The following is a 25,945-nucleotide window of genomic DNA, read 5'->3' as shown; positions in this document are numbered from 1 at the left end:
GTACAACAAGATACAATAAAACACATTTAGTAGTAGTAGCTACATATTACTAGACATGAGTAAACGTTTGCTAACCCCCTTAAAGTTAAAGTTTGCAGCAAATAGCAAATGATCAGATAGCAAGTTCCAGGACTTCTCCTTTCACAGAAAAAACTGTCTTAGCAAAAATATGTTTGGCAGAATGAAACTTAACAGTTGCCACTTGAAGCTGCTCTGGTGGATCTTCTGCAGCCCTTTTGTCTCTTACTGTTGTATTTACAGCGAAGCTGATTTAAAGTCCATTTAAACACAAGCTTTACAGAGAAATCAATAGTTTGCAAAACTTAAATGTTGTAAATGTATGTTATATTGAGAAGTGCAAGTAGTTTTCCCCCCCAACACTAAAGAAAATGAAACTTCACTCATTCTTGACAACAAAAGAGTCAGCTTGAATTTAAAAGGGCATGTTTATTGAACATACATCCAGCTTGGTAGGTCGTAATAAATGGCTTATGATCAGAACATTCAAAGAATATGTGCAAAAACCAAATTACATACACTGGTGAAGAAAGAAATGTGTCTTTGGCAAGATCCCTGATCCCTGCCCCTGATCTTGTTAACAAGTTATCTACTGTATTATTAGTCATTAACCTTCACACAACTTAAGGATAAGTCTCTCCAAAGACGTTCAATCTTTTCTTAACAGAAAAAAATAATACCCATAATGACAAGGAAAACTGTCCATAACAATAAAGCTAATGATTTCATAAAAAATATGAAAGTAACTATTTGGTTCGCAAACATGTTACAGAATATTTTACACATTTTCAAATATAAAGTGGTTTTCAATAATCATTTCTTTTCAGCTGATATGAAAAATAGCTCGTCCTGGTACTACATTTACCACAAATCACACAATATAACTTTCTATCTCACAAAAAGCATTAACATATAAAGCACTTTAGAGTGTATTCAGGCGTTGATGGGTAAGATAAAATCATCTTACAGCTAATACAGAAAGTTCACGTTACAATTTAACTTGTGCTAGAAGTTTTAAGAGACATCTTCTGTTTCGATTGTTTTAGGGTGCATTTAGAAATCTGTAAGACCAATGGCTGACACCTTTGTGCTTTGAAGACATTGCAATGTGTGCACTGTTGAGGGCGCTCTGAGAAAATGTGATATATATGTGCATGATGCAATGACATGTAGCATCACCAAATTGTGTGGGGAAACTAAACTTTAACTTAATTCGTCAATGTTTCTCACAGCATGCACGTTATATAATTAGTTCTAATTCATGCCACACTCATCAGCAATGAACATCTACTGTATTACAGCTTCTGTAAGATCTTGATTAAAAGGATATGTTTAAAAACATTTAGGCTCTTAAAGATGTTTCAACCTGATGAGTCTTCCAGAGAAGTTAACCGAACTATGTGGTGTTTGTTTTCTATTCGCAGTGCACCATTATAAATATTGCTTGTGAACATACTTTTTTGTGATTGTGAAAAAAAAAAGTATAAATCTTGTGGTGCAAACTCGTGTTTGTAGATAATCCGATATTAATAATAACCAGGGACATCTATGCAACTGTTATTTTATCAACTTGGCTGACTCTGCTTGTTTTTGTTTTGATTTCCAAAAAATATAAACTAAATTCATTAATTCAAACTCAAGTCCCCAAAAACATATGCAACAGGTTTTAACTGTTAATGATGTTAACAGGCCATAATCGCCTTCATATAAATTTGAGGAAGGAATCAAGGAGTCTCCTCTCTCAAACCACAGCAGAAGCGCGGTCAAATTGTGCTACTATGAAATTCCAATAAAAACAGTGTAAATGTTTTATAATGTATAGCTGGTGAAGGTGGTAATCTACTGAAGTGAGTGGCACAAAGGTTTGAGGTCTGACGTTGCCCATTTTCAGGTGTTATCACTAAGAAGCTTTATACTCTTTTTTTGGTTTTGGTAACTGCTTTCTCTTTCACTGAAACTTATTGTTCATCAAAGTTCTGCCTTTCTTGGGGAAGGGGGCAGGCACACACTACAAACATTCTTTTATCAATGATTGTGTACAAGATGAATCTGTTGCTTTTCTAACTGACAATCCACAGAGGTCCACTTCTTACAGATGTTGCAACGGAACCATAAGACACTAAATCATGTACTGCAATTTAAGACTGAATTAACAAAATAATTTTCTGTCTTGATTTTTTTTTCATAGCTAAGAGATAAATACACATTGTGCAAAATAGGAACTGCTAGCAAGATTTGTAAATGCACTTATACTTCTCTATCAGCAGTGGGACAGAAAGAGACCAACAACAACAGACACAACAAGGCAGAGTGGCTTTTAATAGCTGAAAAAGCACTTTTAGAAGTATGAGTCTAACTAGACGTCCAACACAGTCTTGTTCTTGTGTCCCTGTACAGTATCAGTTTGCATAAGCACATACTGTGATAAATCCACATTGCACTCATACAAAATGTTCCTGCTGTGGTTTTTTTAACTACGTAGTTTCCTGCCTGCAGAGAACGGTTTTGCAGAATCGTTACAAGCACCCTGCAAGGAGAGCTGCATTCACCCTGGGCAGTGAACGTCCTGTCCTGACGTCACAGCACAGTGTGTGTGCAGTGTGAGAAACATCCATTGCCACAGGCTGTTAAAGGGCTTGCACTGCCCAAACATAACCCAAAATACACAGGTTAAGGCCACTGTTCCAGTGTGGGGAGGAGCAACCTTTGGATATCAACCATATTTGGTTGATTCCACTTCCTGCTCCCACACCTGTTTTATCTAAGATGCACACATTCATGAAAAATACTCACTCAGAAAGTATTTAGAAATAAAACACTTGCTCAGATACGAAAGCATATGCCTCCATGCTCTGGCTCAAGTGCTCTCTCCTTCCCTCTATGACACGCCGGTGTGCTGACTGTGTTTCAGCCCTGCGGCTCAGTGCTGGTGTTGTGGTGCGGCCCCTCCTGCTCGTTGATGGTGTGGAGGAGGAGGCACACTGGGGGGTGGAGTGAGGCACTGCCTATCTGGTGAGCTGGCTGAGGAGGTCCCGGCAGGCCGCGTGTGACACGCCTGTCCAGCCCGCCCAGCGCCTGCTCTTCGTCCACACTGAAGGAGGCTCGGTGGCCGCAGCTGTCGCAGAAGTCGCCTGCCTCCTCCCCTTCGTCCTCCTCCTCCTCCTCCTCCTCATCATTTCCCTCACGCCCCAGAAGGCTCTCTAGCTCCCTCAACTCCTTGCCTTCCTGGCCTGTCCCTCCAGCTCCACTACAACCGTTGCTCCCACGTGTGCCGCACACACACACCTCAATCCCAGAGTCCCCTGTGAATCGCCTCCTCCTTCCATTGGGGAGTCGGTCTTTGTCCTCAGCAGTACCCTCGGATGGGTCCTTCAGCAGGGGGTCCTTACAGGAGTCGTCCCCACTTCCACTTCTTTTCCCCTGGCTAGTAAGTCCCTCCCTATTAAGTCCATCTGACAGCAGTATCATGCCTGACTCTTGTGCTGTCTGCATGGGCTTGTTGTCAGGCTTTGGCCTTAAGTCTAAGATGGGAGGTTGTGGTTCTTCTATGCTGGGTCTGCAGCATAGACTATCAGAGACTGGGGGCACTGGAGTGGGCTGGATGGTTGGACAGTGTCCCTCCTGCTGCTCAGGAGCCAGTGGACTAGAAGCCACTGTTGATGGGCCTGTGTGTAAGGCACTGTAGGGAGGGGGGGGAGTTGGTGGCCGGTTGACCACCTCTTCATAGTCAGGCAGGAGGTAGCTTGGCAGAAACCCTGAAGAGAAAAAAGCATACATTTGCAAATGCAATGAAAATGTTTTAACTAAACACATTTTACAAGGCAGGCAACACTTACATGGGTTAGTTTTTCCTTTAATTAAACATTACTGTCTGAGCCCTAAACATTTCAGTATGACCTCATTGAACTTCCCGGACCACTATCCAAACTTTCCCAAAGCAATGGTGGGAAAAATGTGACAAAACAAGCAAATTTCTGGGTCAATTCAGTGCTGAGGGCCGTTGCAGCACTGTGCGAGGCTGTGTTGCAACACTGGCAAGGTACCAAGAGAGCAATGCTGGCCCTCTCCTGAAAACTGGGGCAAACAGGGAAGGTTCTGACACTGTGTGAAGTTTGATGCAGCTTGATAGAAAACTACTAATTAGAAAAAAATATTCTTGGAAAAAGTTATTTTAGAGTTAAGCCCCAAGTTTTTCTTTCCAAGAATTTATAAAGGAAGCTACTGTATATGACATCATCACAGGTGTACTGTGAGTCACACACTGTAGCTGGTAGGTGTAGTCATGGGGTCAAGCAATAAAAAAATATACAAACAGATTTAATGACCACACAATTTATATACTGTGTGCACCGGTTATAAATTAAGTTCGCTGGGTTCCAAGAAGTGCTTCTGCAGTAGCCTGGGTATCCCCATGTCCCCACGCTGGTGGCCAAATGAACGTCATCCAGATAGGACAAAACTTCAATGTCAACAATGTCTATGGGTCTTCTGCATCTGAGCTCTTGGCATCTCTGCACTGTCATTGCACACAGGGAATGGACGTAACGGCACTTTCTACCTATATATAGCATAGTTGTGCCATCACAACTGATAATTATCTGTGGGTGTGCCATACAATTGTGCAAGCAACCCCTTTCACACTATTTGTCGTCATTGGGTCCATCGTTAATATCACAATGTTGATTAGTGCAGCTTTTAGTACTCAGTACTGTAATTCATTGTCATTGTTATCATCATGTGGAGTGGGAGCCCTTACTGAAGTAGAAGGGCACAGAGGGGTAGTTGTGTGCTTCGCGGTAGGCAATGAGGTTGATCTCGTGCTGCCGTTGTTGCTGCTGCAGCCGGTGTTTGGTGCGGCGATGGTGACACACACAGCAGCAGCTCAAAATGAAGATGATCGCCCACACCAACCAAAACCCTGGAGTGAAAGAAGGACATGGACACGTTATGTTTACAGTGGCAGTCGACAAGATAGATCGTAAATGTGATCTTTGGTTAGATTTTTTTTAATTAAGAGGTCCAAGTCCATTCTCATATCGACAAAAAGAACGCACTGTCAGTTTCTCACTTTGGGAAACATATTTGTAAATTTGGTCGGAAATATTCTGGTCCAACCTTGAAAGGAAACAAATGGCAAAAAAATAATGGAAGGCCTTAATGTCAGAATGTTGAAATCTTGGAGTAGGACAACAGTAATAAAACACAATTAAAGAAATCTCATTAGTAGATGCAGTTCTTTGGCATACACTGTGATAAAAAATATCCCAGCACAATGTGACTGTTTAAGAACAATCTGTGCTTTTTCCACATGATATATGATATGAGGTCCTAATTGAAGGCATTACTTTTGGGACGTTACTGTACTAGAATCCAGTCTAAACAGCAGAAGAGAGAAAAAAAACGGCCTTTAAAAATATCCCGGTTTGTGTTTACTGTGTGACTGAAATGAGTGGGACGCCACTACTTCCACACATCAAGTACCTGGTCTCAAAGTCTGAAATGTCCTTTTATATATAACTAGTTTCAAGCTCAGTCATACAAATACATGAATGAAGTTTACAGTATATGAGTTATTATTATTATTGTGGCTTGGGAACCGAAGGGTCGCCAGTTCAAGTCCCCATACAGACCACGAGAGTAGGGTGGACTGGAGGCTGGAGAGGTGCCATTTCACCCCCTGGGCACTGCAGAGGTGTCCTTGAGCAAGGCACTGAACCCCGAAACTGCTCTGGGCACTTCTCATGGGGCAGCCCTATCGCTCAGACATCTCTCCATTAATGCATGTATATACTGTAGGACCTGTTTGTGCATGTTTGCATATTTGAGGCCTGTGTGTGTGTTTCAAAAACAGAAAAAGAGTGAAAAGTGAGTTTCCAATGCTTTTTCTTTCTTCCTTTCTATAAGAAACTCATAGTGACTTGATTATTTTATACTCTTGGCAAAAGGAATTTAAGATATCCTGCGTTAGTTGCTGCATTAAATCCTCACGCAAGTAAATCATTCCTTACACCCGTACTTCCAATGTGCTCTTCATTTTTCCTTTAAGGCTGCAATATGCCGTCACAGTCGTATCTATATGGTTACCCTAGATTTGCGAAAACTTGCAAAACCCTCACCCAAACCTTTTGAAACCATTTGATTTTAATGCCAAACCCTAACTATCTAACCTTAACTTACCACAGGTGATGAGTTTTATAGTGAAGTAGGTTTCATTTATTTGATTTGTATGTAGATTTTTATTCGCATTGAGCGTCTAAATCATCCACTAAAACCATTTGGAAAATGTTTTTATTCAATAACAAATAACAATACAAACAAAAATAGCATGAAATAACAGGATCCTTAGAAATGAATGCATTTAATTAAATCAAAAGATGTGTTGTATTCTCTTTAACTTAGCCAAAACATAGAAATGTCTCCCCGAGTCATGCTAAAAAATGGGACGTGAGACAGCTCTGTAATTTTGGACATGTGTGAAAACATTTTCAGACATTTTTGGAGATGTTCTGTGTGTGTATGTGTGTAACCATTGTCAAATTCCAGGTGGTAAGTTGATGACCAGCTTACAGCGCTGCAGCCCCAGGCACATAAATCTCAGCCAGATCTGTAAAAAGACACAGAAAAAGACACGGCTTACAGTTTGTTTAAAATGGAAATATTACAATAAAATCAGATCAAACGCTACTAATTTATGCGTTTATGTATTTTTCACCCACCTAGAGGCAGAACCCACTCTGCCCGCTGGGAAGAATGGCATCCTGCCCGTCACTCGAGTGTCTGAGATCATCATTTGGCCACCGGAGAAACTCTTCAGGGGATGGGACCTTCTTTGGCCACGCTGTATCAGATGAGTTAGAGCCTTCCCCTTGACATGGCTTTCTTGAGGGACACTTGGTCCAAAATTCCTTGAATCTCAAGGACTTTGACCTCATTTTCTTTTCCATATTTAGTTGCACTGGTTCAAGTGTTCATTCAGGAATTTTTGAGGGGTTTGTACTCGTGCTCTGGTTGGGGACCTTCTTTACTGCGCTGGCTGTCAGTAACGCCATAGTTGTGATGCACTTTGTACCTAGGCCTCAACAACCGTCAACTCTGCACCTGGACGAGGCTTAGTTTAACATGAAACTTCTTACAGGTTCATGGTATACTGTGTTCTGTATGGGGCACTTGTAGATTGCACTAGCACTGAGAGGACTCACTGATCTCCCCATCCAATCTGTGACACAGGTCATCTGTCAGCAGCTGAAATAGTGGGACCATTGCAGAGAAACTGGTATTCTGTGTGATCCTTGAAACATTTTGGGGAGCTTATGATATCTGGTGTTGACATTGATGAGTCTGGATAAATGTGATTTGGTTTATAATGTTTGAAATTCACCTTTTTCAGCTCTACATTCTTCCGTGTTCCTGCATTCCACTGATGGTATCCCTGTCTTTCCTGGTCTGAGTGCATTCTCCACCTACATTGAAAAACTGTCAATTATAAATTACACTCAGTTATAGGGCTGACCCGGACACTTCGAAGCCAGTTACCATGGTGATTGATCAAAGTTTTGTTCCGTTTCAGTTTCTTAGCCTATTTGCTTTTCGTTGTTTGAAATACAACTTCCGACCCTGATTCATAAAGGAGATGACAGGGAAGTGAGGGGGCAGTCAATGAGAGTTTAAGTTTGACAGAGAATCGTTCATACATTCCAAAAATATTTATTTGTGTGGGTACTCTGATTACAATAAAACTTTGAAGACTTTTAAACGCCGCTTTGTCACTGCAATGTGGGCAGTACATGCATACGAATGGAGCCCTCCATGCAGCGAGCGAAATGCTGGCAAAAGTCCGCCAGACACCTCCACCACAAGTAGAAGCTTTGTATATATTCAATTATTTTTCTCACTGAAGCTCTTTGAAGTTCCAAAAATGATATTCAGGACTACTCTTCTCAGTGGTTGTATGAAATATGCAATAACAGAGATTGTAAGCACTGGAAACAGAAATAAACAACATCTCAAAACAATATTGTGGCTTTTTGGCTGCAAGACCGCCCTGGTCTTGCAATACATGAGCATCCAGCTGTCTGTGTTTCACCTGCCCATACTTTATTACTATGTAAGTAACGCATTGGTAGGAAGAGAATGGATAACGTAGCTAAATAGGTTTCTGTACGCTATCCAAGGCCACTTGTTCTGTTCGTCCTCCCATCCCTCGATAGTGGAAGGCAGAGATATTATTTCACTATCCTGTTTAAGGTGTGGAAAGTTGTGGGCTAAAAAAAAAAAGAAAATTAAAGGAAAAACAAGATACTTACACCAAAGCTCATAGTAGTAGCTGCAGCACTGAGACTCCCCACAGCAGTGCCCAGACTCACAGCTGTAGCTCTGGTTGTTAACACCTTCACAGTGCAAAAGGCTCTGCAAGAGAGAAGCAGTGTCACTTTAAAAAGAAAGTATGATCAACATCTCCAAAAAAAACCCAAAACATCATCTTGAGGCATCCAGTTACGGTGTGCAGTGCCAATAAAAATAATAACAGAGCCCCCCACTGTGTTTCATGTTTTGTTCCTTGACTCACACAGGGTGACATTACGTATGTTCTGAGATTTACACTCCTCAACAGGAACACTCTTTGCCAGTAAAAAGAAATTGATGAATTGAAATCTACATTAAGTCCAACTAAGGAGTAAAAAATGATGGGGTTGGGAAATATTTGCTCAGTCAACTGCATTTAGAAACTACATAACAAGTTCAACTGAGTGACAAGCGAGTAATAAAGGAGTGACAAGTGATCTTAGGTTACAGCACATTATGTACTTTCAGCCTCTAACTACACAGCCCAGTCGAGTGTTCACCGAGCACGGAGACAGCACACCTATCTTGCACTGGATAATGAACATTTGCAATGTCTCATTGTCAGTTTCAGTTCTTTGTTCTATATTTGGTTTAGGTTGTTTTCCTGGTGTAATCTCCTCATTTTATTTTTTATTTAAATGTTTCACTCCAGCTTCATCTTATTGGACTTTTTGGGGTTGACTACTAGAACCCTTTTGCCCCTTAGCACAGACAACCATGATGAACTAACCATCGTGTTTAAAAAAAAAAAAAGACCTCATAGTAGTTTTTTGCATTTTGTCACATAGAACAAAGGGCACAGGTGACATGACCGGTAACATTTACAATGTGTCTGTTCTATTTAAGCGTCCCATCTCTACAAGTATTTATTTGCTTTTCCTACTGTGACATGTCTACATGTCTTCTGTGAAAAAAAGGCCTACTTCTTATTTAAATCGTTCTGGAGCTAGTTCATCGTGAACCAGCTCCAGGTTTTTTGTTTGTTTTGTTTTTTCTTCTTATCTTTTTTTGTTATTTTCTTTTCTCCTTAGGTTGAGGGGAGGATCGTTTCTTCTTGACCTCTCCTCCTGACATATTTCTTATTTTTTCATTATCTGAATGCAGTCTTATGTGCGTGCAAATAAACAAAAAGGTTCATGAAACATGCACTATGCCCTAGTTCCATAAATAAATACACATTTCTAAACAGGTTTATGTAGAATAGTGTGTAGTATGTACACACCAGAAAAATACAACACAAATATTATGCTCAACAAAAATCAAGTTGCTCACATTTTTGAGAGTGCTGTTGATGTACAGTAACTGTCCAACAATGCAATTCACAAGAGGAATGGGAGGCAAAACCGTTAATGATTTGGAAAAGGTGAAGAAAAACAGAGCCTCCTCTCTAAAAATGACGTCCTCATACAACTAAATCGCATTCTCAATTCACATTTGTAAGAGACAAGTTTTTTCTCTCCCTGAATATGTTTATTTTCATCTTATTATAAGAACGTTTCTAATCAAGGTCCACAGAGGAACGAGGTCGGGGTTGATGTATGGGTTGGACTTTCACCCAGTAGATGGTGGTTCGTGTCCCGTGTGAAACAAAAAGTTATTGTTAACAAGCGTACTTATTATATTTTGTTATATAACAAACCCACAATCTTTTCCTTAACCTAACCAGGCTATTTTGTAGCAATGTTAGTGAGGTGTTTACCTTTGAAACGTAACTGTGAATGCAGTTTAGTTGTATGGGAACGTCATTTTGTTCAACATCATTTACCCAACATCAGGGTAAGAAAAAAGAGAGAATTGTTCTCTTTGTGAAGTTTAACTTTCAGTGGAATTCTTAAGTCATATTTGATGCCTGCAGCACAGGTATTCTATCATTTACTGTTAGCATGTATGTTGAATTCTTATACTTATTACAAAACAACAGTATACTAAAGACTAGTATATAGTGCATCTGTGTACAGTTAGTACAGTAGATAGGAACATGCCTAGCCCCGATCTTTGATTAATAATGATAACACTGCAGAGATCTTGTAGCCAACATTTATACTTAGCTTTGGAGTAAACAAGTTCTAACCACTTGTACTGGTAAGCTGCTTGAATTTCATCAGTGGTTGAGGCCCATATCAAGTGCACATTTCTCAACTGCAGCCAGCACAAACTTCTCAGCCTGTTGCTGCAGATCTAACACACAATTTCATCGTACATGTTTATCTGAGACCTAATCAGAACTATTAAATATCAGAAAGTGTTTGCCTCAACAGTCCACTTTCATCCAAAATCAATTAGGCATGCGTCGCATATAGCACTGTCATACCCGTGAAAACTCAAGCTAAGAAAGGACACACTCGAGATGATAATCAGATCAGATGGGTCCACAAAAGACAAGGGAGCTCTGTAATCAAATTCTTCTCATGAGAAAACTCTGTGGATTTTTCCAGGGAAGATCCCTCAGGTGTCTCCTTGTAGATTAGCTTAATGATTAGCTAGCCAAAGTAAGTTCTCTAGAAGGATAGTTTTGCTCTCTATAGATTACCAGTGCAGGATTCAGATTGTAAGGCATGATGATCCAGGGTCCACGAATCCCAGACAAGTCCTTCCAACCTCATGGGTCATTATCCCACAAAAAAGTCAAACAGCTCTCAAACATACTCGCACTCTCTCTCTCCCTGCCTGCCCCTCTCTCTCTCTCTCCACACACACACACACACACACACACACACACACACACACACACACACACACACACACACACACACACACACACACACACACACACACACACACACACACACACACACACACACACACACACACACACACACACACACACACACACACACACACACACACACACACACACACACACACACACACACACACACACACACACACACACACACACACACACACACACACACACACACACACACACACACACACAAACACACACAGGACAAGGATTGCTCTACGGAAATTTCCAAGCAGCAGCGGAGGGCCACTGCATGAAAATAAGGCGTACAGGGCGGTGATGAGAGGTGTGTGTAGAGTGTGAGGCAGGGAGAGAACGGCAAGGAAAACACTGAAACACTGAGAAAGCCAGACAGAGCAGTAACACAGGAATGATTTGTCCAACACCAGATCAGCACAAACCAATCTGCTGACATTAAATGAGGCCACAACCTCAAAGCTGATCTATTTGTCATTTCTCAACAGCTGTTTCAACCGTATCAACATCACATTAAAAAAACAGCCCAAACATAGAGGGATTTAATTGTCTGTGTAATGAACACATGATGTTCTGTTCCTCCTCTTTGTCTGTGTTTTCACTGACTCACTAACTACTCTCTACCATATGCTCTCTACTTGGCAGGCTGAGCCCTTTTTGCAATTCGATACAGATAACCATCTACTTTGTTAGGTCCAGCCTGCGCTGCATAAAGATATACGAATACTTAAGGGGGCCTGGCTTTTGGAAAAAGGCCCTCGTAAAGCAAAGGGATTTCATCTAATCTTTAACATGCATGTGAAAATGACAGGTTGTCAACCAACAGGCATAGATTTGATCTTGTTGATACGAATGCTGGCATGGCTCGGTCTGATTATTTATTATTTATTAATAATTCTCTTTTCTGTGTGTAAAAAAAACAGTACACAGGTTTTCAACGTCAACGCAACCGTTTTATTATCTGAGTCTGAACACACAAATGAACAATTTTCTTTTTTATAAAGGTTTACAGGTTTTTAAAGAAAAAAATGTTCTACGCCTGCCTGCGTGGCACCAATGTTATTATAAATCCACGCTTTGGACCATTTCTTACACTCTGCCGTGACTCCTTCATGTTGCTAGCTTCAAGCAGCTTATACATTTGTTATAAAATGTGCAATTGTGGAAAAAAAACATGCAACTAAAAATATAAACATGCTTCTCTGCTGTTTCTAATCTGTGTGTGAGTGTGTGAGTGTGTGAGTGTGTGAGTGAGTGAGTGAGTGAGTGAGTGAGTGAGTGAGTGAGTGAGTGAGTGAGTGAGTGAGTGAGTGTGTGTGTGTGTAGTAGAAGACACAGACAGCCTGCTTGCTCATCTACTGAGAAAGTAAAAACACAAAGCAATATGCCACATACCTATTTGCAGTGTTGCCATTGCTGTACATGTGAGCTATTTATCATTCCATTTGTTGTGAGAAAGTAGGGAGGAAACACACTTTCAGGCATTTTTACACTTGTTGATGTTCAAATTTTTACCAAGTGCTGTGCAACATTTCAGAAAGGTAAGGATTGCTTTTAGTGGTAAAATGATTCCTGGTAACATAAATACAACACCAGTCAAAAGTCATCTCTGTCACTCTCTGTTCAGACACAATTAACACAATTAACTGACGTGTGTAACAAATGTGTAATTTAAACAACAACAATCTGAAAGAGAGCGGATACGGCTGACCGGCTCTTCTCAGACAGACAGTGACCGAGGTAAGAATCTGGACGGACTAGATTCCTCTGTCTCCCATCCAAACAGGCAACAATGAAACCATCCAGCTCTCTCATGCCATACTACCAGATTAAAAGCAGATTTGGTTACCATCCCAGAAATGATTGCTGCACTAGAAAATAATCAACCTTATTAATGAGAAGCTGTTGAAATGAGCAGACAATGAGAACTGTTCAGAAATCCCCCGGAGAACATCGAATACTACTCCTGGAGATAAGTGGCTACAGTTCATAGTTAACCCCGACTGTAAAGTCAGTTGATACACTTAGTTCAGGCATGTAGGACTTGGCAAGATAGCTGATGCACATAAAGACCTCACTGACCCCTTATTATTCTGCCCTGCAACAAAGAAAGTTGCTTTTTCATTGTCATCAAGGTTATGCAGAACAAAACACAGCAAATGCAACCCTTAATGCCATACATTCCCTCAAAGAAAGTCTTATCCCACTTTTAAAAGTTGGGGAGGTCAATTCAACAAACCCAAGGTGCATCATTTGATCTAAGAGTTCGGACATACTGTATGTTTATGTGGACAAGCTCAAGCTGTTAGTATTAAATGACTACAATCAAACATTGACACAGAACTGTTAGTGCTAAGAGTTGAAGCTGACATTATTGGTGTCCTGAAGCCAGACACCTAAGTTAGGGTCAAGATGAACATTCATGATGGACTTCTAAGCTATACCATACAGGATTACCATTACTTAAAGAAAACATTATGTAACTTTTTAACCTTAAAATAAAAAATGCTACACTGCCTTGTAAACAAAACTAAAGGGTTGTTTTGTTTTTTAGTTCTGGGGAGTGGATGAGACCTTTTTTGAAGTATAATGAAGTGGATAATTTTAGCTGTGAACTGCTGATGAGAGTTAATAAGTAGTGTTCATCATAATGTCAGTAACAAGTGATCAGACTGACTGGTTATGATAATACTTTGGCAGATGAAACATTGCTGACACTGTCTTACATGAAGTCTTAGGGCGCACTCACACTGTCCGTACTGTGCCCCGTGCTTTAGGGTACTTGTCCCCCCCACCCTCTCCCCCCGCGGCCCAGGCCCGTTTGTACTCACACTGCCTGGGCCTCAGTGAATGCTTCTTGCCTGCCCATACGTCATCACGCCGTAACACGTCACATGCATTGATTGACGTCATCGCGATGCGTGGCTTTGTTTACAAATCTTTACATAGACCTCTGAGTTTTTGTGCGTCTTGTCCGACTGTTTTTGAATATTTTCACCTGACCAAATCTGCAGTAAACACTCCACCTCCGCATCACACCAATGGGAACCTTTCGCCGCCATTGTTTTAAATGTCCGTGCATGGTCCTTTTTTCTATGTCCGAACAGGCATGCATAAAATGACGTCAGAACCGCCGTAGGCCTCGTGCTCGTATACGTGCGCACGCTTGTGCTCGTACATGTGCTGGTACATGTGCAAACGTGCGTTACAAAAGCCCACCTCTCCGAAACAGACGGTTGCACTCACACTGGTCAAACGAACTAGACTTTAGCCGTGAAACCTAAAGGCGCACACCTTTAGTACTGTCCATCCGTACCGTGCTTGGGCACGGTACGGATGGACAGTGTGAGTGCGCCCTTAGAGGTGTGGATGCTTGCACATATAAATCAGAGCCATGTGATGCAACTGCCATCAGCCTTCAATGCACCAACAAATGACATACAGTACCAGTTTGGACACGTGTTTTTATTCACTTAAATGGAAAAGCTTGCCCAAACTTTTGACTGGTGTTGTACTTATGTTACCAGGAATCATTTTACCACTAAAAGCAATCCTTACCTTTCTGACATGTTGCACAGCACTTGGTAAAAAATTGAACATCAACAAGTGTAAAAATGCCTGAAAGTGTGTTTCCTCCCTACTTTCTCACAACAAATGGAATGATAAATAGCTCACATGTACAGCAATGGCAACACTGCAAATAGGTATGTGGCATATTGCTTTGTGTTTTTACTTTCTCCTGATCAGAGAGAAATGGCAGCGATAAGGATGCCAGTGATGGCCTAAATCTAGATTATCATGAAGAACAATTTAGTCTAGTTTATGAATAAGTAGTTCTCACACATTATTGAGTCTCTTATCAGCAAAAATGCAGATGCAAGAATGCAGAAAGTTGTCCCTGCACCTCTTTGCTCACACTCCTGTAAGTCAAACATGCTTAACACAACATAATGACAAATATGCTGCATTTCAACATACAGCTATAAATGTCTCTTATTTAGTAGTTTCATACTCATCATGCCCTGAAATAAACACAATATGTAGCTCAATTTTAGTGCTGAGCGTGGCCTGATAGTTTTCACTAAACAGTCATATAACCAATTAGTGACTAAATTTACCCTATACTATGTCAGCTGCTGATGAGGAATATTATCATATGCTGACTATAACAGCACTCAAATTATGCATGCACACAACAATATGTAATATTGCAACCACTGCATGTCCCCAAAACATGTTGCATCAAGACTGCTGAGATTGGTGAAAAGAAAACATCCTTCTTGGCGGGTGCAATTGTTTTTGAGAATGGACAATTATTTAGAGCTAATCTCTACCTCCTCAGGGGTTACAATGTGAGTTCCCTGAAGGTGAAACAGTGACTGCTGGATATTTTGCTATAAAATGGAAACTACAGTACAATAAATCAAAGAAGTAAAAAATGAACTCTGATTCCCTACAAATCATCATGAATGCTACAGCGGATCACTATCTGCAGAGGAGCAGTCTACATTAGTGTGTGACTTATTATAAAGTTAGAAGGAAGCTTAGAAGCTGTACTTAAACATAACAAGTAGTACCACAGTAATAATCATATTAAAATTGATTATTGGTGTGTTCCCATAGACTGGGTGAACTTATAGGAGGAGGTTATAAAAATGTCATTGTCAACACACTGACAATAACATCTAACATTACCTTGACATAGAATAGCACTGATGTTCATTACTTATGGGACAATTGGCAAAGATGAATATATGTGCCAATAGGTGTTTGTCGTTAGGTCTACCGGTGTGGCTGCATTCATACCTGAAGAACCGCTTTTATTGTTTATGCAACTCACTTCTGGCCAAAATGTCAACGCTTTACTATAAACACAACAGAGCGAGGCCCTGACTCACGAGCGTCCCTTGACTTCAACAGTGTTAGCTGCGTTAGCTACCGCAGCTAGACACCGAACTCAGCAAGCATGCTAATATATTTAATGACAGCACAGTACAAGTTAAAGCGAGGCAATGCCTCACTACAACATATATACTATGCTGCAATTACAACCGGGCTTGTTGTTTAATAAGCCACTAAATGTCTTGTTGGACAGTTTGCTAACTTAGCCGGGTAACTAGCCAGCTAACAGTCCTGAGAGAGAGCCTTGTTTTCGGCTCAACCTTACCCTGTCCGCTGCGGTCTCGGTGGGGGTGACGGAGCCAACAGCGTGCAAAAACAGTCCCATTTTAAGAGTCGAACATATGCCTCTCATCCCTCCAAAAAGTACCCACAGCTTTCGGAGAAAAGGATAAACAAACGCATGCAAACAACTGTTGTTCGCAAAGTGTCTCCGAATATCCTCAACTATTTCGCGGCCCCTGTCGCGCTCAGAGGCCGCTGCATGCGCCGCCTTCTCTGCGTACTGGACATTTCATCAGGGCACGGTACTGCTGGCGCAACTGGCTGCTATCGGTACCACTGGCTGATACAGCTGTTACACAAGCCGCTCCTCCAGCACAGGCGCTCTGTCTCAGTCTGCTGGGTGTGGCGTGATCACCTCGACCCGATCCATGTGCGCAACGTGATGGGCGTTCAGTTGCGTGAATCGCCACTGGTTTTGCGGACTAACCGGCGATTGGACAGCCTGGGAAAGGCTGACCAATCACAGGTTGGTGCGTCTGAAATGCATGGTCTTGTTGTCTTCCTGTGTGCCTCTTCTCGAGTTTATTATGGGAACACATGTCCAAAAGACATACATCTCTCCCTTCATGCATTTCAACTCTGTCATGCTAATGCTGACCCCATGCGAGCCTGGCAACCTGAGATCCTCGGGCGGGGCCCTTCGTCCCTAGAAACCTGCCCCAGGAGATACGGCTTCTGAACCAGTGACTTTAAAATCACTTCCTAAGACACATTTTTATAGAATTGCTCTTCTGTTATGTCGTCTTTTAATCGTCGTTTTACCTCTATCACCTTTTAATTTCATTTTATTTTTTGTTATTCATATGCCGTCTTTTTGTACTATCTCTTATTTCACTTACACATATGTGTATATATGTCTATAGATTTGAATGTGCTTTTACTTAGTCTGTCATAGCACTTTATAAACTTTTGTTTTTAAAGGTGCTATACAAATAAAGTTATTATTGTTATCCCCACTTGCTAGACTGCATTCAATGTATAAAGTGATGAAAAAATGTTATTAAACAGTTTTATCAATTCTGGATCAGTTGGGGCACCTATCGGGGTATACATTCAATATTCGTATTTCCATTTAAAACAACTGACAAGGGGATCAAGTATTTGGGGGTGTTTTCAAAAGAACCCCCCTATTAGATAAATGCAAGTCAGACTTGTCTAGATGGGCGGGCCTCCCCCTGTCCTTCGCAGGCCATGATAATCTTATTAAGATGGTCATTTTACCAAACTTTCTGTATCTTTTCCAACACCTCCCAATCTGTCTTAATAAATCATTTATTACTAACCTAGACCAACAACTTAACGCCTTTACTTGGCAGAATAAACCAGCCCGTATGAAAAAAAACATACTCTTCAACTCCCTAAACCTGAAGGGGGAATAGCACTCCCTAATTTCCGCCACTACTTCTGGGCTTGCAACACTGATAAAATTTTATATTGGCTCTGCGGTGGAGTTGCAGACGTCTGTCCACCATGGGCTCATACTGAGATAACATCTTCCTTCTGCCCATTGCACTCTACGATTTGCTCACGGCTCCCCATAACTGCCCACAAGGTCTCACCTAACCCAGTCCTCACCGATACCATTAAAATCTGGATACAGTTCAGGAAGCAGCCCGGCTTGTCCCAGTTTTGAATAATCATGCGTTTCTCCCTTCCTGCACCAATCCTACGTTTTGCATATGGTCAGATAAGGGCCTCAAAACGCTTAATGACCTGTACAATGTCAAAGGTGTTTTGGCATCCTTTGTATTTATGTCGGACAAATACAGCCTGCCTGATAGCAACTTTTTTCGGTACCTTTAAATGAGACATTCCAAAGCAATTCCCACATTTTCCAAACCGCCCCCCTGAAGCTGAGACGGGCCAATTCCTGGCTTTCAACGTACAAACACAAATGACTGATATCTGTCATTTATAATAAGATTGCTCTTCTGAGCCCAGTCCCCACTGCCTCACCTAAAAATGCATGGGAAAAGGATTTGGGGGTAGACATTACTGATGACCAGTGGAGGGACATTCTGAGACTGGTCCACTCATCTGCGATTTGTGCCAGACACGGTCTGTTACAGTGGAAGGTGCTCCATAGAGCCCATTTCACCAACGCTAAATTAGCTAAGATATACCTTAGTCACAGTGATGCTTGTAACCGCTGTCAGCAGTCCCCAGACAACCACACACACATGTTCTGGACGTGACCGAGTCTTGCTGAATTTTGGTCCAATATATTTCAAACCCTCAAACAGGCGCTGAACACAAATTTGGAACCAAATCCCCTGACTGTTCTTTTTGGGCTTCCTCCGTCTAAAAATCTGCCCATTACTACACAACGTGTCGTGGCCTTTACCACCCTGCTTGCCAGACGTAATATTCTCTTTAAATGAGAACATGTTTCTCTACCGACTCATAATTGTTGGATACGTTAAATTTTACAATGTCTACGGTTAAGGAGAAGTCAATGTTTTCACAGAAGAGATCTTTGACAGCATTCCACGAAACTAGGGACCCAATGCTGGCTTTTATTAGTAATAGTCTTAATGTTATCCCAAATGATGCTTCCTAATACTTGAAAAGAGAGAACCCCCCCCCCTTCCTCTTTTCTTTTTTTTGTTTAATTACTTGTATTTTTTAGTATTTCATTTTTTTTACTGTATTTTGTCTAATTGTACTTTAATTACCTACTTCTGTTATATGTTATTATTAAATAATTACCTAGTTATTTACTGTGACTGCATCTGACACGAGTTGTTGGGAGGGAAAGTGGTATTAGCTTGGATTTTTTGTTTTTCTTTTCCACTTGAAAGCATCTGTTGTACCTTTCTTTGCCTGTCTGCAAAAATTCAATAAAGAAATTTGGCGAGAAAAAGTAATTAAAGAGAGGTTTTACATTATACCAAAGGCCAGTCAAATTATATAGTAATTGTACAAGCTTGTTCATACTGAACTTGAACTGCCCTCTCATTGCAGGCTGAAGCTTGTAAACCTAAAACAATCTTATGTAAACTAATGTGCAGTTCTGAAAAAAATGCCAGAAGACACAGATATCTAATATTACCATTTAATATGTTTTATTATGATTTTTTTTATTGTCTCCTATATTAAAATGTCTTCTAAAAGGGCCGGTGAACTCAACTGAGAAAATCACATATCCTAGTGGCCTCCAGCTCTGCACATACTTTTGGATTTACCTGTTGAAGTGTCTAGATATTTGCCTTTGAAGCCTTTTGTTTTACAAATCAACATTTGTTAAACAACTTATCTTTTATCAATGTTCTTGGTCACTCAGCTTAACTGAGCCACCTTCTGCTAAAGAAAATGTAACTTTAAAATAAAACATGTTATCATTTTTTGGGACTTTTTGTGCCTTTATTCAGACAGTAAATAAGTAATAAGTGGGATAGTGAGCAGGTCATTATTGTGAATGTAACCCCGACAGGGTGATACAGGATCTTGAATCACCCTAAGTGTCTGGCTCTACATTATCCCTTACTTGGGGCAGCAGCAGCAAGTTTCACCAGTGGACATCTCAAAACCTCAGCACATACCACTTAAACAATCTGGAGGAACAGATACAACTAGGCTTAAATAAGAAGGTTTGCTGTTTTGAAGATTGGAGTGAATTCAACCCTTTAATCTTTAGTCAAACAGGGCTCTTACATGATCTGCGGAGTTAAACATTCTTAAAATTGTTTGTTTGAGCATAATTGCGGTTTTGCATTTTCATACATTTTCATCATTCATCATGATCTTTTCTATAAAACCACAGAGGGCATTGTGATTGGCAAGTCCTCACCAGTCCCTTTCATGAGGCTGTCTGTACGGTATGCCTAAAAGCCTAAAAACATCCTTCTCTGTCGGTGTAGTAAATGCCGTGCCACCATACATCTTCAAGCTACCCTGACGCACCACATCTTTGTTCAGCGAGTGCTCCGATAAGCTCATTTGTTTTGTCTTTGCCAGGGCTCTCAGTGAGCGGTTGAAGTGTGCCGACCCGGTGAAATACATGAGAGCACAGGCGAACTCGATGTAGGGCACTACGATGATGTCCAGCCTGCGATGGCGGTGGCCGGGTCCTGGCAAACGGCAAACACCCATGTATTTCTTCTGCTCTCCATTCTCCTCGTGGCTGACCAGATCGTCTGTCAAAAACCCTTCAAAAGAAACAGTTGATTTTTAAGGGTTCTTTTAAGAATAACAAACCTCTAAATAAGACACAAGAGATTCCTTAACACCTCTTACCACTGTCATGGAGGCTCTGTAACACTTTACTGAAAACGCCCTTGTGGGACTTGCCATCAGGATGAGATATAAGTACGTCAACATCTCCACAGGTGGCCTTTCCCCGACGGTAGGAGCCACATGCCATCGCCACAAGGCCTGAGTCTATGGCCTGGGTAGCATCCTTCAGCTGCACAAACGAAAAAGACGAAAAGACACAAAATTATATGTATGTATGTATATATACGTCATATATATATATATATATATATATATATATATATATACATACATATTATATTTATTAAGAGTGTTTAATCTGTATGTTCGCTTGCTTTTACTGTGCCACTGGCAAATAAGTAAGCTCTACCTGTTCCCAGCCAAATACTGGGAGGTAGGTTTGCTTAAGCATCACATATTATTTTGACAAGCCTGAGGGAGTACACATGCTTTAGTCATCTATTTAATGTGCATTTTCTATCTGGCAGCTATGGAGGAAAAAGAAAATCTAAGTAATACAATATGAAAACAACCAGCGTACAGGTATCTGGCTAACTTAAGATGCAGCTACTTTTTTAGGGCTTCAAGAGTTACTTTCCCCTTCTGGGATGCTCCACTTTGTGAGAACGCCATATGGGTTTCCCATTATCAAGCAGTTAAGGAAAGCTGACACAAACTTTTTCCTACTTCAAGCCTTCTGCTTCCAAATAACTTAGGGTTGGAGGGGGGGGGGATCTTTTTTTAGACGTATCTCACCTCTGTGTGCCTGAATAAATGCATTAAAGTGGTGAAAGATGCAAACGTATTTCAATTGTCATCACAGAATCACACATATACTGTAGATATTGTCACAAATTAGGATCATTACCACTTTCTCTATGGCTGCTGCTTCTTCTCTGGGCATTCGGTCTAGAAAGTCATCGTAGTGCTTGAGTCCTATTTTCTGTGTGTTGCTCAGATGGGCTTTTGTGCCGATGTCCTCCAATGTGCGAAATCCCTAAAAGACAACCAACCTTTTTTTAAGAGCATACAGTATCATATACTCTACATTAGACATTTGCCTCTTGTGACCTTCTTGCTTTAGTTATCAACTTAATTAAGATTACATTTTAAGCTCACAGCCTACTACTAGTCCTTTAGTATTCTGTAGAAGATCGCACACTTCCTATCTTGTTTTGGTTTTTTTTGCAATCTTTTTACAGGCATTGTTTGACACATTAATAGAAATCCTGAGATGAAGCAGCTCCCAATTATAGTGATCTCCAGACCAACAGATCCTGTTTTCTAGAACTAACTTAAAAAATTACAATAAATTACAATATGCACAAACATTATGACTTACTAAGGTTAGTATTGAGTGGGACATTTTACAGTTTGAAAATAAACTTGTTCTCTGGTGGACACATTATGTATTGAAGACAGTACTGTTTCTTAGTTACTTCAAACATATGTTTTACCTTTGTGCAATTGTTTTGTTACTTATCATACAAAATATACACACTAATACATGGACAATAACCTAATATCAGTATTAAATCAGCCCATCTTATTTATCAGTCAGGCTATGTACATATTTCTATTAGCTAACATATCTGTTGCCACAATTAGATGTCTTCACCAAGATGTAAATTATATATTGATGTGAATATCGTGTGTGTGTGTGTGTGTGTGTGTGTGTGTGTGTGTGTGTGTGTGTGTGTGTGTGTGTGTGTGTGTGTGTGTGTGTGTGTGTGTGCGTGCGTGCGTGCGTGTCTTACCTGTTGGTACCACAGCTGTGCAGTTTTAGTTCCTACACCCCAGATGTTAGTAAAAAGCTCCAGTACTGGCACAGCCTCCCCGATGTGATCTAGCTTCCGCAGGTGACCGCTCTCCATGATCTCATCAATTTTGTCGGCCATGCGTTTTCCAATTCCTGAGATCTGACAGGCCTCCTACAACAAATTTAAAAAAGGCTCTGAAAAAAGGGAAAAATGCAAAATAATCCCCATATTGTGCACTAAGAATAATCTGTGTATTTACAAGTCATCCATAAAAAGCACTTGCTACAGTACCCAACAACTACACACATTCCGGACACTACCAGCAAAATAATGTTAAAAGCATCTGCATTAGGTCACCTGATATGATGTAATAGGCTTGTGGTAGCTCTTGAGTGCGTTGACAGCCTTGGAGTAGCCCAGAGCCCTCCACTTGTCCCCCTGGTGTGTGTAGGCCTTGGCCAGCACTTCTAGTTTGTCTGTGATGTGTTTGTTGAAGTTATTACTTTTGGACTGAGAGGACTGGGCACAGACCCACTTCCCTGAGACCACATTTTGAGCTGCAGAGTCTGCACTGGGGTCCAGGCTGGGGCCAGGAGTCTCCTCTTTGGGGTGCTGGCCAGTGATGAGAGCTTCCAGGTCACTCTGAGAGACCCGGTCTTCGTCTCCTCGCACTTCCTCTTGAGTGTCTGGGACTGTCTGAGAGTAAAGTGTAATGTTAACACACAACTATAGCGCACACACAAATATAGAGCACACGCCCACATAACTATAGCTCACACGCACACAACTATAGCGCACACGCACACATAACTATAGCGCACACATAACTATAGCGCACACGCACACATAACTATAGCGCACACAGAACTATAGCACACACAGAACTATAGCGCAAACAGAACTATAGCGCACGCACACACACACACACACACACACACACACACACACACACACACACACACACACACACACACACACACACACACACACACACACACACACACACACACACACACACACACACACACACACACACACACACACACACACACACACACACACACACACACACACACACACACACACACACACACACACACACACACACACACACACACACACACACACACAGAGAAAACCTACCATGTCTACAGCCTCTGTTTGCTGGGTGTGATCAGACAGTGGCTCCACAAAAGTTTCTGGAGCGAGCTTGACATTTGGGAATTCTTCTTTAGTATTTCCTTGCTGTGTTTCAGATTCCCTAGGTGAAGAAAACATATGATGAGGACATATTATGCTAATTTTCAAATTCATACTAGAACTTGTTTGCATTCTTTATTGTTTTAAAAAAAACATATTTTTTCACATACTGTCTGTCTGTATACACCTGTATTCAACCTCTGTCTGAAATGCTCAGTTTTAGCACCTGTCTCTTTAAGATCCCTTGCTGAAAAAGTCCAGTCAGCTCTAATTGGTCAATGTTTCCGTGTCTCTTTTTGCATTTCTTTGTGGATTGAACATTTTGATACTTTTGTCACAGTATCTATACAGCACCTCGGCCTGCTGTGCTTTATAATCAAAAAAAGACATGGCAGTATTACTTTTTACAATATGAGACCTTGAAAAGACATCATATGACTGACGACTTATTGGATTTTCTAACACATCTGCTATCTGCATGTCAACACACTTTTGTAAATGAAAATGAGGATACACATTCAGCATGGCTTGCTTCTGTAGTGCATTGACAAGATCAAGTCTGTGTATGTGATCCATTGGAAACATCATGAGATAAAAATACAGGTTAGCATTTTACAAAAGTACTATTATATTACTGACCTCTTGGGTAAAAGAAGACTGTAGCTGTCAACATGCAGCAGTTGTTTCTCACTGATGCACGAACTCAACCATATGCACTTCACCAGTTGGACTCCAGAGGGCATACAATCCACTTTCAGTAAGCGCAGAGCCCTGTCTCTGTCCATGTTGTCATCTACAACAACATGGGTGACACCGGGACACAGTGAGCTCTCCGTCTGTCCTCCATTTTGCCCAATTTGTCTTTGAAAGATCTGGCATCTGGCATTTCCTATTCCGGCAGGCAGGATGTACACTCTGACACCAATAAAAGTGTCTCCTGGGACAAAAGAGAGGAAAAATAAGTGAATATGTTAAATGTTCTGGTTTCTACTTTGTTTCGTTTTGTTTTTCTCGTAATCTTTCCTTCTTGCACGTCTTTTTCCCTAGCCCCTATTTTCACAATTATTTCAGTCTCTCCCACACATGCACGGTGAACACATACAGTTACAACCTGTGACATCACATTCGTCAGGTTTCTTTTTTACTGGGGGTGCATCCTTTCCCGGTAACACTCTGGCTCTTTTCACTTTGGGAAAGGCTTTCATAATCCCGTGACGAGGCTCCATCTTGTCTCATGAAGGGGGGGCGCCAGCTGCCTGTGTCATAAAGAGCAGAATTATTGAGTTATCTGTCTGGAACAAAAGCTGGGTACTACAAACACTGTATGCAGTGGGTTCATACTAAAAGACTGACTGAATTTTAGTATTAAACTTTTGAAACTTGTTTGCTTCCGTCATATTTTTTAAAAGTTACAATTTGACAGTGGAGATATTACTCCATAAAATGATTTTTTCATTTTAAATATTCTGCATTCAAGCGATTAATTAGGTAAATTAATGTAAATATTATCTATCTATATATATATATCCATCATCTAAATGTATTGGTACTAAGGGTACAAATAATATTCTCAAGTAATACTTAACTAATGCATGACTCATGACGATTATACATGAATGAATGCAGGATGTATCATGAATTCCTTATGATCACCATCTACAAAGTCACTATGACTTGATTGATATGTGACAAGCGTAGCACAGAAAGTTGCACTAAAACCAAAATCACTGCAGTAACTCATTTTCTAATTGATGAGAATTGTCAGACATGTTTAAGCTCCACTGCTTTCAACAACAACAAACAAGGTTCCAGCCACTTTGTTTTTAAATCTCTCAAATATACCATTGGGTCTATTCTCATAGACATATGAAGCAATTGTTTTTACTTTATAAGAGAGGTTGAGCAAATGCATGAATCCAGCTAACCGTACATATAATCATAATATAATAATAAAACATAATAATTAATGTTGACATTAACGTATTGAGCTGAAAACATAACTAGTAAGTGCAGCTGTAACATAAATGTAATATGAAAATACAATATTTGCCACTAAGTGTAGGGGATTCAGTAGCATGAAATCGATATACAACGACCCCAGCATGTATTGCTGTAAATGTACTTTGTGGCTTCCATCACTTCACTTTGAATGTTATCTCGAACGACTTTAAGTTAGCGGATATGCTGAGAAATCCATTTATATAAAGCTAACTAACTTTAGCTTGTGCTAACGTGAGGAACACGACGAGAAACAGTGAACGATCGGTTTCAACTTTCATTTCCACTCAATATTTGAATTCCACTTTAATTTATGCCAACATATCCACATAAAATGCACATGTAAAGCAGAATACTCTGTACTGTAAAACTGTAATAGCTAGTCTCTTACCCCTGTTCAGACGGAACCAAAGACAACATTCAATTAGAAAGTTTCACTTCCGGGTCAATTGTTTGTTGTAGTTTTTTTTTTAAATACTTTAATTATTTTAATCTAAATCATACC

General features: G+C 40.6%; 2 protein-coding genes across 3 annotated transcripts; both read right to left on the bottom strand.

The window, feature by feature from the left end:
- Positions 1-445: 445 nt before the first annotated feature.
- On the bottom strand, positions 446-16,562 carry wbp1lb (WW domain binding protein 1-like b). 2 transcript variants are annotated; one of them, XM_083921863.1, is made up of 4 exons: positions 16,251-16,562; positions 8,322-8,424; positions 4,775-4,936; positions 446-3,773 (listed from the first exon to the last, which is right to left on the bottom strand). In XM_083921863.1, exons 1-4 carry the CDS (start codon positions 16,335-16,337, stop codon positions 2,926-2,928), a joined length of 1,200 nt encoding a protein of 399 aa, XP_083777989.1. In that variant the 5' UTR covers positions 16,338-16,562; the 3' UTR covers positions 446-2,925. The 2 variants fall into 2 exon arrangements, with proteins under 2 accessions (XP_083777989.1, XP_083777990.1); XM_083921864.1 differs by lacking the exon at positions 16,251-16,562 and adding an exon at positions 10,892-11,011.
- A 3,225-nt stretch (positions 16,563-19,787) lies between these two features.
- On the bottom strand, positions 19,788-25,878 carry poll (polymerase (DNA directed), lambda). Its single transcript, XM_083923843.1, has 9 exons — positions 25,832-25,878; positions 24,554-24,698; positions 24,082-24,379; positions 23,386-23,503; positions 22,600-22,938; positions 22,240-22,413; positions 21,351-21,479; positions 20,504-20,672; positions 19,788-20,415 (listed from the first exon to the last, which is right to left on the bottom strand). The coding sequence occupies exons 2-9, from the start codon at positions 24,666-24,668 to the stop codon at positions 20,054-20,056; spliced, it is 1,704 nt and encodes a 567-aa protein (XP_083779969.1). The 5' UTR covers positions 24,669-24,698; positions 25,832-25,878; the 3' UTR covers positions 19,788-20,053.
- Positions 25,879-25,945: the final 67 nt, after the last annotated feature.

This window comes from Echiichthys vipera (genome assembly GCF_963691815.1).
Source record: "Echiichthys vipera genome assembly, chromosome: 2".
In the NCBI taxonomy this organism is placed as follows: Eukaryota; Metazoa; Chordata; class Actinopteri; order Perciformes; family Trachinidae; genus Echiichthys; species Echiichthys vipera.
The sequence above is the reverse complement of the archived record's forward strand: the minus strand, read 5'-3'. Positions and strand labels throughout refer to the sequence as shown.